The sequence below is a fragment of the Marmota marmota genome, unplaced genomic scaffold, assembly GCF_001458135.2.
Source record: "Marmota marmota marmota unplaced genomic scaffold, marMar, whole genome shotgun sequence".
Lineage (NCBI taxonomy): Eukaryota > Metazoa > Chordata > Mammalia > Rodentia > Sciuridae > Marmota > Marmota marmota.
In genome coordinates, this window is record NW_026000005.1 from 43718237 (window position 1) to 43732703 (window position 14467).

General features: G+C 40.1%; 1 protein-coding gene across 1 annotated transcript in view; it reads left to right on the plus strand.

Annotated features, from left to right (window-relative positions):
* Positions 1–14384, plus strand: part of Daw1 (dynein assembly factor with WD repeats 1) — a 40606-nt gene extending 26222 nt beyond the window's left edge. Inside the window, exons 8-12 of the mRNA XM_015481015.2 lie at positions 744–850; positions 1959–2061; positions 2819–2933; positions 10389–10465; positions 13731–14384. Of these exons, the coding sequence (XP_015336501.2) occupies positions 744–850; positions 1959–2061; positions 2819–2933; positions 10389–10465; positions 13731–13934 (606 nt within the window). The 3' untranslated portion in view covers positions 13935–14384. The remainder of the gene's footprint in view (positions 1–743; positions 851–1958; positions 2062–2818; positions 2934–10388; positions 10466–13730) is intronic.
* Positions 14385–14467: the final 83 nt, after the last annotated feature.

Below are 14467 nucleotides of genomic sequence, written 5' to 3' on the forward strand. Positions count from 1 at the left end.
CCAGCCACACCCACTTGCCTACACTTACCATTACAAATCCATTTAGGTTATTACTCCATCAGATGGATTAACCCACTGTTGAGGGTACAGTCCTCATGACCATTTTTTTTCCCCCTGAAAGCCCCACCTCTGATGCTTGCCACATTGGGAACTATGCTGTCAACACATGAGCTCCTCTGGGAACATTCCGGATCCAAACCACAACACATTAGCAGTACACTGTAACCAGGGAAGTTCAGACCAAAAGCCAGGTGTTTGTTAATCTGTTTCTTGTATATTCTGAAGACTTTCTTTCTTTAAAGTTAAATTTGTTCATACACTGCTTTGATTTGCCCATCATCTATAGATAGATCAGATACTGTTCCTTTTAGCACTTCCAAGATAATGAGAAAGAAGCTCCCTAATTTCCCCAAACACGGCCCCTCCCTCCTTCCCTCCCTCCCTCCTTTCCTTCCTTCTTTCTTTCCCTCCTTCTATAGCTTCATTGAGTTAAAATGTAAGGCAGTGATTTTTAATAATCTCATAGAACTCTATAACCATATAAATCAATTTTTAGAACATTGTTATCATCCCGGAAAGAAACCTGAGCCCATTTGTAGCCACCGCGCATTCTCAGCCCACAGCCAGCCACTGTTTCCTCTCTCTCTATGGCTCTGCCTCCTCTAGCATTTTCTTCTTAGAGTATGATTTTGTGGAACTGTTTTATCCACGGGTATGCATGACAATATCTGGTCTTCTTCTAGGGACATTTGGCAGAAATCATTTCCTTGGCATTTGACACCTCTGGAAACAGAATCATCACCGGGTCCTTTGACCACACAGTTGCAGTGTGGGATGCTTCTACTGGGAGGTAATTCTTGAGAAGTGAAATTGATCACATTGCATTTTTATGTATATATCAATGGGCCACAAAGAAACCCTGTTCTGCATAAATAACATGTGCCAATAAGAAAAAAGGAAATTTTAAACCTGGGTCAGGGGGTTAAGAAGAACTTACATTTTTTATTGGTTTTACCTTGTACCGAATACTGGGCTTTGAATTCTACAGGAATAGGACACATTAACAACATAAATTAATTTATTCTCTAATGGTATTTCTTATCCACAGAATAAGCACCTTCTCAGAGTTCTGAGCAAATAATTTCAAACAGCTGCAGAAAAGGAGAATGTTAGCAGTAGCCTGGTACATAGCTATTATTTACCCCATGTATTAAATAATAAAATTTCAATGACTTGTTTTTTATGATAGATGTGAGTATCATGCATAAAGAAAACCTATAGTCAATTTCCCAAATTTAATTTAGTCCAAGGATTTCAATATACTTCCTAGTTGCTAAGAAGTTAACTAAAATACCATATTTATGTTGGAACACTCCATGGTTGGACTTGTCTGCATTTTGATAGAGGGGCTCATTATCAGAGGTACTGACCATGATTTGCTCAAGGAGAAATGAGAGGAAAGAAGGGCCTGTCAGTCTTCTGATGTGTAGTTTCTGAACAACCAGGGGTCTGCTCATTGGTGTAAGGACATGTCTATAGAGTTTCATTTTGCTTTCACTATTTGTTACCTATTCCTTTTTGAAATGTTGCCTTAAATTATGTTACATTTTTTTAAAAAATGTTTTAATTGTACATATTTATAAGGTACAATGTGATATTTCAGTACATGTATACAGTATGTTCTAATCCAATCAGCAAGATGGAAGGAACTGGAGAACATTATGTTAAGTGAAATTACTGACACAGTAATGTTATCTTTGATTGTTTAAAATTTAAGTGCATTTTTGTTGATCTGTAATTAGAAGCTTCCTTTTGAGCTATAGTAGAGCAATACTTGTTTCGTCATAAAAGATATTATTATTTAAAAACTGAAATTTAAATTATTTCACACAGATGGGCTTGGTTTCATTATTTGTGTACACATCTTTCAGCAAATTTGGTCCTTTCCCCATTTACAGGAAGGTGTTCACCCTCATTGGCCACTGTGCAGAGATAAGCAGTGCCTTATTCAGTTGGGATTGCTCGCTGATACTGACTGGTTCCATGGACAAGACCTGCATGGTGAGCTCAAGAGGCTTCACATTGTGTTTCTATTCCAAGTCAGATGTTCATTGTAACAACACAGTTCAGAGGTGACATAAAATTAAGATAGGATTTCATAAATAATAATTGGTAAGCGTTATGTCAAGTTTCTGATTTCCCAAACTGCAAGGAATTATGAGGTGGTAAAACAATTTTGCTTGCTTCTAATGTTTTAAAGTTCCGATTTAAAAAAGCACATTATTTTTGTCTAATGTCCTGCTGTTTATTTATTATACTTTGGTTAGTATGGCCCTCTAGGAGGCTCTATTAAGTATATCCCTGCCTCTTAGGTTTCTGCACTTACAGACATGGTTGCTAATGGCTTATCCTCTGGAATTACCATTTGATTATCAAATGTGCTATAATCTTATCATGTACTTTCATTTTCCGGCATTGTAGTTTGGAATCAAGTCCCTTTTCTTATGATGTCCTTCCTGTAAAAAAAGGACCCTTCAACTCCAATCACTAAAGTATACACTGGAAGAATTTTTCTCTTAATTTGTGGCAGATTCTAAATGCCTGACTTTGGTCCTCTCTGTGACCAAAGTGTGTCTTGACAGATGGTTGGCCATGGTCTCTGGTCATCAATCAAGGTAAAATTAATGGAACAAGTGAGAATTATACACAAAATACCTAATTTTGGCTCAGTTATTTCACCCCCATAGCATGTCATGAAGACCCCTTGCCATCATCACATTTTATACATGAGATTAGTTTTTGTTTTCTTTAATCGCAGTTGTGGGATGCCACCAATGGGAAATGTGTGGCAACCTTAACAGGCCATGATGATGAAATTCTAGACAGCTGTTTTGATTACACTGGAAAGCTTATTGCAACTGCCTCAGCTGATGGTAGGTAATCTGTTAACTATTTAATTTATGGAGGAATTTGTGCTTTGCTTGATACACATGCGTGATTGTACACCATGGATCATCTGCCTGAGGATCAGCTATGATAAGACTATATATGCCTTATATCCGAGATGACTGTATGTGTCACTACAGTGTGTCCATCTGGTCATATTCTTGATAACCACATAGACATGTATAAGTCTTTGTCATCTCCATAATGAGTACATGTGATGCTCTATTCTGGATCACCTCCCTGGTGACCATATTTGATGCTACACTGTGTTGCCTCATCCACGTGACCACCACTGATGGTACCATAACAAGTCTTCTCTGTCTCTGTATAACTGTGCTCTGCTCCACTCTGTCAGACATATCTTTGTGATAAACATATATGATGCTATGCTATACTTTGTCTCATTAATTCTATGTGATGTATAAGTTATCCTACTGATAACCATGGACATGTTGCTATACTAAGTTTACCTCAATGTCATGAAGGCCATATGTGATACTACACTATGTCATCTCCCTGTTGACCATGTGTGACATTGCACGTGTGACCATATGTTGTTATATACCTTAAAAGTCATGTTATGCTACCTTATGTATATTAGAATTTCATCACTGTGACCAAAATGCCTGACATAAACCACTTGAGGAGAAAGGCTTTATTTTGGCTCACAGTTTCAGTCCATGGTCAGCTGGCTCCATTGCTTTGGGCCTGAGGTGAGGCACAACATCATGGTGGAAGGGTGTGATGGAGGCAGGCTGCTCAGGTCATGACATCATGAGAGCCAGGAAGCAGCAAGGGAGAGGGAGGGGAGAGGGAGGGGGAGAGGGAGAGAGGGAGGGAGGAGAGTATGGTTTCAGAGAGATGGTGGTATGTACAAGAGTGAAGAGCTTCTGTGGTATTGAAATGGAATAGAGAGGCTGGTGGAATGCAGCAGCTCTGCAGTGTTCTCCCTGGGGATTCTCCGAGGGGAGAGGCTGGTGGCACATCAAGGAGGAAGACTCCAGGTACCTGTGCTGCCAGCAACAGTGAAGGCCATCATAGTCCTACTTCAGAAGAGAGCAACCGAGCTGCCTGTTTCTAGGACATGGGGCCCTTGTCCATGGCCATCTGCTTGCTGATCAGTGTGGAGTGATGGCTGATGCCCAGAGGTTTCATGATTCTTGAGGCTCTTCAGGCCTTTGCAGAACTTATGTCAAACACTAGCTACCTGTGGCAAACACCAGTCTTACTTTTTTTTTGTAAGATAACAGCAGCCAACATAAACTTGTAACAGTGGCCCCTTCATCTTCTGAATATAACCCTCATTGCTCTATGGCTTATATTTTAAAATAACATTTTTCCCCCTCTCTTCTCCCCTCTCCACCTCCCTAATAAGATTAGGGAGACAGTGCTCTCTTTTCCTCTTTTCTTCCCCTAGTTAACTGCCCTTGAACACACCCACTACAGGAAGGAGATGCCTGCTGAGGATCTGGGAAGTGAATGTCTCCCAAATTAACAAGTGAATTCTAACACACCATCAGGGTGCCCTGGGACTCCCTACTAGAGTACACCTGGAATGTAACCCTTAAAGAGCTCCTTTAAAACCTCCATGTTCCCTCCTGATGGGGAGAGTCNCTGTGTATGATGCTATAATGTTTCTACTTCTCCCTGACAAACACATCTATAGGCCCCACTATGTCTGCATCATCTACCTTAGAAAAGCATGATTTTTCATTATGTGCACATCATCCCTTGAAATCTGCTACAACAATGTACTCATATGTCACATCCTTGAGCACTTGATATTCTGATACCCTGTGTGATGCTCGATATTCTGCTCATCTCCACTGTATGTGTGACGTTATACGCTATTGAGGGCTTGATAACCTTGTCCTGTCATTGACTTCCACTTACGATGCTACCTAGTATTGCATCATTTCCCAGACAACCACGTGTGATACTTATATTAGGGGTTCCAGAAAAGCAGCACAATAGGATATATATCCTATAGATTGTATATATTGATTTTTTATGGGTATTAGCTCACACGATTATGAAAATTGAGAAGTCTCACCACATGCTATATGCCTGCTGCAGAACCACAAAAAGTGATGCTGTAGTTCAGTCCAAGTCTAAAGCTTATGAGCAAGGGGGTCAGTTTATCTCAGTCCAAGTCTAAGCACCTGAGAACTAGGGAGGCTGCAGGTCTAAGTCTTGGAGTCCAGAGGCCTGGGAACCAGGGGGCTCTTGATGACCAAGAGCCAGAGAAGATGGAAGTCCCAGTTCGAGAAGGGAGAATGAGTTCACTTCTCCTCTGCCTTTTTGTTCTGGGCCCACTAGATTGGTGACGCCCACCTGCAGTGGCGAGGATGTCTTTACTCAGTAATGCCCTCACGTGCACACTTAGAACTAATGTTTTATCAGCTAGCTGGGTACCCCCAGCCCCATCCAGTTGATGCAGAGTTCAGTATCACACAACCACACTGTCTCTGCCATGTCAGGACAACCGCACATGACACTGAACTGTGCATCATCCCCTTGATACCGATTGTGTGCCCTCTTCCTGAGGACCATGCCAATGTGTGTGCCTGCCTTACCTCAGTGTGTGATTCTTCCCTGGCATGTATGTGAACTTATTTGAAAAGCATGCATCTTTGAAGCTTTGTCATTTCTTTTGGAACCATGTATGGTGCTATGCGATGCCTCTCATTTAGCCCTGTGTGACTCTATACTATGTCTGTATCAACTCCTACATAAGTATACCTGGTACTATAATATAGGTTTATATATATATATATATATATATATATATATATATTTTTTTTTTTTTTTAATTTTTTTTAGTTGTAGATGGACACAATACCTTTATTTTATTTGTTTTTATTTTTATGTGGCGCCAGGGATCCAACTCAGTGCCTCACACATGCTAGGCAAAGTCCTCTACCACTGAGCCACAACCCTGGCCCAAGATTATACCTTTAATCACTATGCTAAAGCGAGAATGCAATAAATCACTGTAGTCGATCTTAAAGCAAGCTGGCGGGCCAATGGGCAGGCTGCAAGTCAACACCCTTTGACCCCATCCCAGGGTTTGAGTATACCTTTTATAGTCCAAAACCACATTAATCATAAGTGGCTGTTGCTATGATTCAAAACCATAAACAAGCGTCATGAGATCTAAAATCATAAGCAGAAAATGGATTGGCCCAAACGTCCCTAGTTGAGTTCAAGTTAAAGAATGGTTACTAACATCTAGATAGTCAATCTCTGACAGGGTACGTTGTCCAAGGAAAATGGGAACCAAAGAGAAAACAATTTTACATTGTAAAAGAATTGCCATTTTTTTTTTTTTGTTGCCACACATGCTATGCTAAGCAACTGTTGATGGGTACAGAGGCAGGGCTTTCCCGTGGGAAAAGAAGTTTTTACGTCATGTGGAGTCTCAGGGTATGATGGAGTCTGTTTGGTCACTACCCATATAGCCTGGCCCATAACAACTACACATGGCATCTCTATATATCTGTATATCTATATATTTATAAAATAACACACACACGTGTGTGTGTGTGTACACACACATATCACTAAATTAATGTTGCTGCTTCATCTCTGGGAACTATAATAATGCTGTATAACATCTAGATTATATTCCTGATATTCAAGAAAAATGATTAATTAGTCTGTATCTTCCACTTGAAGGTATTTATGATGTCATACTGTTTTGGTGGCATCTCTAATGACCACAGAGAAACTTCTGTTATGTCTGTGTCTGCCTCATTTATTTGATAGCCATGAGTGGTGCCATACTGTGTCCTCACCATCTTGATAACCTTGTATGATCCTGGAATCTGGGTCCTTGTCTTGGTGTTATTCTGAGCTTTAGCCAGCATTCTGGGCCATTGCCAGTGTTGTTGTATATGATGCTACAGTGTGTTGTCAATAAGCTTGATAGCAAGATGGCTTTGTGATCCATGATACTCTCAAATAATGCTCTATTATAGGCCATCTTCTTTGATGATAACATATGTTGCTACCCTGTGTTTGTTTATCAACTTAAATATCATGTATGATGCTGTCATGCTCTTCTTTTTGGTGACCATAACAGGTGCTATTTTATAGGTTAATTTTTGATAATCATGTTTGATGCTGAAGATGTCTGCATCATTTCCTTAAACACTATGTGGGATGTAATACCATAGCTGTGTCTTTTCCTTGATAATCCTATGGGATGCTAAACTGATTTATTACCATCTTGACATAATCTCTGAATATCTAAGCGATAGCCTTAATAACTGTGTGTGATGTTACATGTAGAATTATCATTTTGATGATAGGCATCATCTTATTACTGCATGTGATGCTGTATAGCTGAAACTTTTCCTTAATACCTATGTCTGATGCTACACTATGTGTGATTCAAAGATGAAGCACTGTAATGTTATTGTAAATTTTCTTGATTTTATTGAATTATCATATGATATAATACTATATCTGATTTATCACTTTGATAATCATGTGAATGTAAATTAATTATGCATCATCTTCTTTATAACATATTGGTGATAAAAAACATATTGGTGATACATTGTGGATAATCTCCAAAAAGAATACATCATCTTCTCCATTGTATCTATATCTACATTATCTTCATATTCACATAGGATTCTATAGTATACATCAGTTCTTTATGATCCCAGACTGTTTGTGTTAGACCTTTGAAAACCATTCCTCATTTTATATTGTGTTATGGCCTTGATCACCACATACAAGTGTGTGCCATGTGTGCTTCATCTCCAGAGGACCATGTATGTTATTATACTACATCTCTGTCACCATGCTGTGCTGCTGCATTGTATAATATCCTCATATACATTACACTATGTATATATCAATTTCTAATAACTGTGGGTGACACTACATCTGGATCATCTCATTGGTTATGCATGATGCTTCTCTATTTTTTGTCTCATCTCGATTCTAAACTCTTGTCACCTCCTTGTCAATAATGTGTGACATTATACTATTTCTATCTAGGTCATTTCTCTGGTGATTGTGCATGACAGGACACTGTATCTGCATGGTCTCCCTAATGAGAACATTTGGGTCATTTCCCTCATTACCAACTATGATACCACCCTGTGTATATCTACATCATTTCCATGATGACACTATATCCCCCCTATGAATGCATATCATGCTTACTATAACTGTTATTGTTCTGACAGCCATGCATGAGTCAGCACTATTTCTGAGCCATTTCTCTGTTGAGCACATATAAGGCTATTTATGTCTGTCTGATTCTCCTAAAGACCACATGACTCTACGTCACATATACATAATTTCCCTGATAGCCACTTGAACAATTCTGACAAAATGAGGTGCTCTTTCCAAGTATGTCATGTTCTATTTCCTTTGATTCGTTCCTTGTGATTAACATGTGCATAGTCACTTATCTTTTGTGCTGTGATCAATTGTAGAGTTTTGTCACTGATTTATTGTAATGATACTGTCTTTATTTCACTGTCTCCTTTCCAAAATTACATTGCATGTTTGTTTTTTTAGTCACTAGAACTTTTAATGGTGCTCTTTTGGTACAAGTCCTTTTTATATTCTAAAATGCAAATACCCTGCATCTGGGGAACATTATTTTTAAAGTAACCCTTTACTTTTTAATCTTTTTGTATGTCTTGACTTTTAAAACTATCCTCAATTGCAATTAATCCACCCTTTTCTATTTATGTATTTATTTTTTGTTGCTGGAATTGAACCTGGGGCCTTGCTGAGCATGCTCTTTATCTCTGAGCTATGCTGCCAGCCTGATCCTTTCACTTTAAATATCATTTACACAGAGAAAATTCATTCACCAGTATGTTCTGAAATAACTACTTTGTGCCAGGGATTGTGACAGTGACCAAAAGAGAGAAACCAGGGCCCTTGTGGATTTATACTGTGGAGAAGATGAAGCCTGAGCAATTCCATACGTGTGTCCTCTGTAGGTCACTGTACTACACAGAGCATTGGGGCAGTGGGGGGAGGAGCCGCGGTGGCGGATGGTGGTGCTGAGGGATGGCTGGGTAAAGCACAACTTCAGTGCTTCCAGCTGTTTTCTCTGTCATCTATTTCCCCAAAAGTGACCTGTTCTTTCCTTGTTCAGTACTTCAAAAAAATATCTACCCGCCTTAGAGATTTTGTAAGCCTTTTCTTATCCTGTGCTTCCTAAGAAGTCTTGGTGTGTATCCAATCAGTTTTATCTTTCTCTGGCCTTTCTCCTAATTCCCTTCCTAGAAAAGCTGGCTCTCGCTTGACACGGGTGATCATGTACAGCTACATCTGTTTCTTTATATACATCCTCTTTTTCTTCCTCCTTGGAGTTAATCTCATGTCTGATTTTATTTTATTTTATCTTAGTGTCCTTATTCCTCTTTTCTAGCTAGAAAGTTTAGAGTCATATTATTTATGTATCTCCTGAAGTTTAAAAAACGCTTTTGTAAAATTTGTGAAGCATTGGTCTGTGCAGGACATTCCCTTTTGAGCTATCAGCAAGTTGGTTGGCCCTTCTCTTTTCAGGATTTTGAAACATCTATGTAGCAGTTTTATTTTTCTTGTAGTTGTTTGTTTGTTTTTAATCATATAAATTCTAAAGTAGCAGGTTTTTTTTTTATCATTTTATCTACTCCATTTGAAGTTGGCATTGTCAGAAAGGTAAATAAAAATATTTATTAAGGTATTTTACTTTTCTCTGAATGCACATTAAGTACCTAAAGTTCCCTACCCTTGCTGTATTTTTACCTTTATGTAATACTGAAAGCATCTGGCTAGGTCCACTATAACTTTTCTTCTGAGAACAGTTTCACTATCCATGTTTTCTCTGTCTATACCTAGTTAACTCTTCCTTTCTTAATTCTAAGGAAATTTACATGCCACTTTGATTCATCCATCCATCCATCCATTCATCCATCCATCCATCCATCCATCCATCCATCCATCCATCTTAACATCTTTTTATTCAATCTCTGTGATATGGTGGCCCTTCCTACCATGGAAACAAAATGTTCTACAGTACTTTCTGCACCTAGGGCCCTTCAGCCTCTTCTCTGCTCAGTGAGTAGAGGCCCGACTTCTCAGGAGTCCGGTGCGCTCCCTGAATCCAGACTCAGACCTCTTGATTTTCCTTTTTTGCCCTTTAAAATATTTTCCCTTCTTTATTCCTGGCTCTCACTGCTTCTTCTACCTTATACACATTATCTCTTCTAATAAGGTCAGGGATAGGGAAGAACTCCTTTCACCTTGGTCTGTGTGGGACAGGGTTGCATCTAGAAGATAGGTGGTTGGCTCTTGCTACCGGCAAGAACTCAACATGGAGCTTACGTATCACAGGGTAGATATTTGGGTAATTTAAACTCTTTGGCCCAAAGTTCTGCATTTCAGGTGAATTGATATATATCCCCACACCTTTCTAAAAGGAACAGCCAGAGTTTACTGTGCAGCCACAAGAAAATGCATTACCAAATTGGAAGGCCATGAGGGTGAAATTTCAAAGGTGAGTTACTTCCTCATTTATTTACTTTCAAAAAATAAACAGCATGTTTTATATAAATAAGAGTTATCCTTGATTTCTAATATTTAATAACTTACCTCTTAAAATGCCTAACATATGTATTAATATGGAATAAATGGAAAAGAAATGTTTCTGACATCAAGTGGGTCAATCCAGAGTGAACACAGTTAAACAAAGAGGATCATGTGTTACCAAGTCTCTGTGAAGTCCAAAGTGGTGCCAGGGATTGCTGCTCAAGCTAATGGAGATACATCAGAGAAGGTGCGACAGTGAACCCCATTTGTTATATCTGCATTTGACCATTATTTTAAGCTGAACATCCATTTGAATCAACTGATAAAACCTCTTGCAAAATGTGTACCATTCAAAAAATAAAAATCCCAATTGGCTGCCATCTTTTCTGGATATGTTCATTGCCAGCAGTGGTCTTCCCTTCTGAGCTCTGGACACCAAGGAATTAAAAGTGAATTAGACGGGCTGGGGATGTGGCTCAAGCAATAGTGCGCTCACCTGGCATGTGTGTGGCCCAGGTTCGATCCTCAGCACCACATACAAACAAAGATGTTGTGTCCGCCAAAAACAAAAAAATAAATATTAAAAAAAATTCTCTCTCCCTCTCTCTTAAAAAAAAAAAGTGAATTAGACCAGACAGACTTTACCTGTACATGATTGATGATTGCCTTTGTAGGAATTTAAGAATTTAATGAAATGTACTTTTAAAATATTCACAACCACTTTTATTCTATTGAGTGTGGAACCACCGAGTATTCGCACAGAAAACCCAGGGTCTCCAAAAAGTTAAAAAGACTAGATCTGTTGGGACAGAGGTACTAAAGTTTGTTTCATTATATTCTATTTTCTTATAATCAGTTACCTAAAGATGCTGTCATAGTCAGGGTTCTCTAGAGGAACAGAATCAACAGGAAGTATAATAATAAAAGGGAGACTTATTTAGTTGGCTTACACAACCAGAAGCTGGGTAGTCCACAATGGCTGGCTGCAGGCTGGAGAGCTGGAAGAACAGTAGCTGCACAGTCCAAGAGGCTGAAGCCGCAGAACAAGTGAGATCAATGGCGCTACCCTAGTCTGAGACCAAAGGCTTCTGGAGAATCCACTTGGAAGAGTGAAGAAACAAGATCTGATATCCTTAGATGATCACAACAGCAATCAAAAACCAGTAGAAGAAGAATGGAGCTTGCATCTACTGAGGCTTCCTTGTTCTTCCAACTTTTATTCTGTCCAAACCATCATCCTATTGGTCTGTGCTGCCCTGCTTAGGGAGGGTCTCTATTTCAGTTGGCTATCCCATATGCCAATCATACCCAGACACATCCTCACTGTCACACCCATAACCCTCTTAATCCTTGGCAGCTCTTAATCCAATCAAGTTGACAATTAAGATTAACCATTACAGATGTTATTTTTAAGTGTTCCCCCTCAAACTCAGCATAGTAAATTATTTCTCAAACATTAAAAAATTACAAAATAACATCCTTTTCAACTATTAGCAAAAGATTTAGTGAGCTGAAAATGTTTAATGCAGCAATTTAAGGGGCTTATGAAGAGCATTTTTCTGGTTCTAGTAAACATGTTATACAAAAAGCATGCTGTGCATCAAGTACCAAGTGTTGTGTGAATAAAATTCAACTGAAGAAGTATTTCCTGAAAATTGTTAACACTTCAAGTACAAGTTATCCACTTTGAGATTCCAGAGCTGTATCTCAGGATTTTGTATAAACTCTTCCCAAAATTTTGCTCATGGAGCAGAGCCACACAGTGGGTGCTCTGAGGCTTACCTGTGTCATGGAACATTGTAGAGTAAGCAGGGCCTTGGTGCCTCTCACCTCCCAGCTCAGCCCAAATTCTGGGTCCTGTGCCCGAGGTCATATCTGCTCCTTCCTTGGGCAGGATCAGAGTGATGATTTCAGGCTTGGGCAGGCCCTGTCCCAGAGCTGCCCCTGCTGTACTCTTGTCCCCCCTGCCTCTGCACTTGCTGCTGGTGACCCTTGCCCTTTGATTGGTCAATTCTGGTCTCCATGGCAACACACCCCACACCCTCTTTCTGGGCTGAGAGATGTAGGGGTGGCAGGAGGGGCAGGGAAGGTGGAACATGGAGGGCAGGTTAGGAGGGAGCCCTGGCCCTGTTCCTAAGTGTCTGACTTTTTCCCCTCAGCAAGTACACATCTGTTTTTATGGGTGTGAAAATATAAAGGATTCTCAAACTTAGCATTTTAAATATTTTGCATGTTAAGTGAATATGTCACATATGGAGTGGCCATGTGCTAATGGTGTTTCTGTGGAAATCAAAGCTAAAGCATTCATTCCCTTATGCCACTATTAAGCCCTTTCTGATAGCTTCTGCTGTGCTGGGCTTTGTGCAGGCACTGGTGATATAATGACAAGAGACATGACCCTGCCCTCTTCACACCTTCAGTTATAGAAGAGGTCGCCCAAATCATTGACCAGAGAGGCATATGAGTGTAACAGCCAAAGAATCAGGGACCAACAAGTTCCTCTGACAATGCTGAGCACGTGGGAGGCACCCAAACATTTATGGAAAGTGCTAGATTTAGGGCATCAATAGATGAAGAAGTGCTTTCTTGTGGACCTGGACATCACTTATCTTATGGTACGGACTTGAAGGGAGATTGTTATGCTTTTGATTACAGAAATTTGTGTTGTAGAGATGACATGGGCTGGCATGTGTTCCCTTCCACATCAGGGCCCTGCCTCTTTATTTGCATGGGGAAGGGGATTTCGAGGCTTTGGAAAGAAGCTGGGTGGGGAATCCTGTAATTATTAGTGCTTTGGTTCACAGCTTTGACCACAGACTTGGTTTTCCTTTTAAAGGGGCTGTTAGAGTTGTCATGCTGAAGGCTACAAGGACTTCACCTCTGACTCCTTCCCCTTCCCAGGGTCTCAGGCTCATCTTGGCAAGCCATTTAATTCCCGTTATTTGATCTTAGTTTTATCAGGTCCCAGAGGAATGAGTTCTGCCACTGACTCTAATTTTATCAGAGTGCTTATCTTTAGAATTGTGAGGGGCAGACAATTAAACTTCTCCATCTTGATTGCAGTTTTCATGTTCAATATTTTTCCTGTCAGGAAGAAACTGCTTTGTTTAAGAGTAAATAACAGGCTGGTCAATGACAGAAGTGTAGTTATGTCCCCTTTTTGCTGGTGAAGACCTCTTGGGAACCATTACACAAACCTGTGATTGTTTTTCCTTTTTTCTTTCTCTTTGCAGATTTCTTTTAACCCGCAAGGGAACCGTCTTCTAACTGGCAGCTCTGACAAAACAGCCCGAATCTGGGACGCGCAGACTGGCCAGTGCCTGCAGGTCCTCGAGGGACACACTGATGAAATCTTTTCATGTGCTTTCAACTATAAAGGCAACATAGTCATCACAGGTGTGGGAAGAACACAGCCACAGACTTGCTTTTCCCTTTAAAGGGGCTGTTAGAGGTGTCATGCTAAAGGCTACAGGGACTTCACCTCTGACTCTTATAACCCAACCATTTCACCCCTAAACCTTATTGCGTTGTCTCACATATGACCTTTTGGGAGACACCTATCTAAACCATAGCACCAGTGTTAACTAAAACGTGGATATTCCTAAAACACTGCCCCAACTGACCACGTGCTGTACTGTGAACCCAGGGTCAGATCCCTTCCCAAGATGAAAATCAAGGGAGGCAGCAGGATGTTCCTGCAGGAGCCCTTGTAGCAAGGAGGAAGGTGGCTGTGTAGGCTCCCAGGGACCCGCCCTCCCGAGTCTTGAGTTTCATGTGAGGTTGGCTCTGAGGTGCCTCTTTCTCCAACCAATTTCACAGAAGACCTTGGAGACTATAAAAAAGAATGTTAGTTGTCTGTGCCTTGTTTAAGTGCTGGCACTTAAATCCCTGAGCTCTTTAAAGATACCATTTTTTTTTTTTTTTTTTTTACTGTATCTCAAAGCATCAAGTGCTAAAAACCAACCGACTG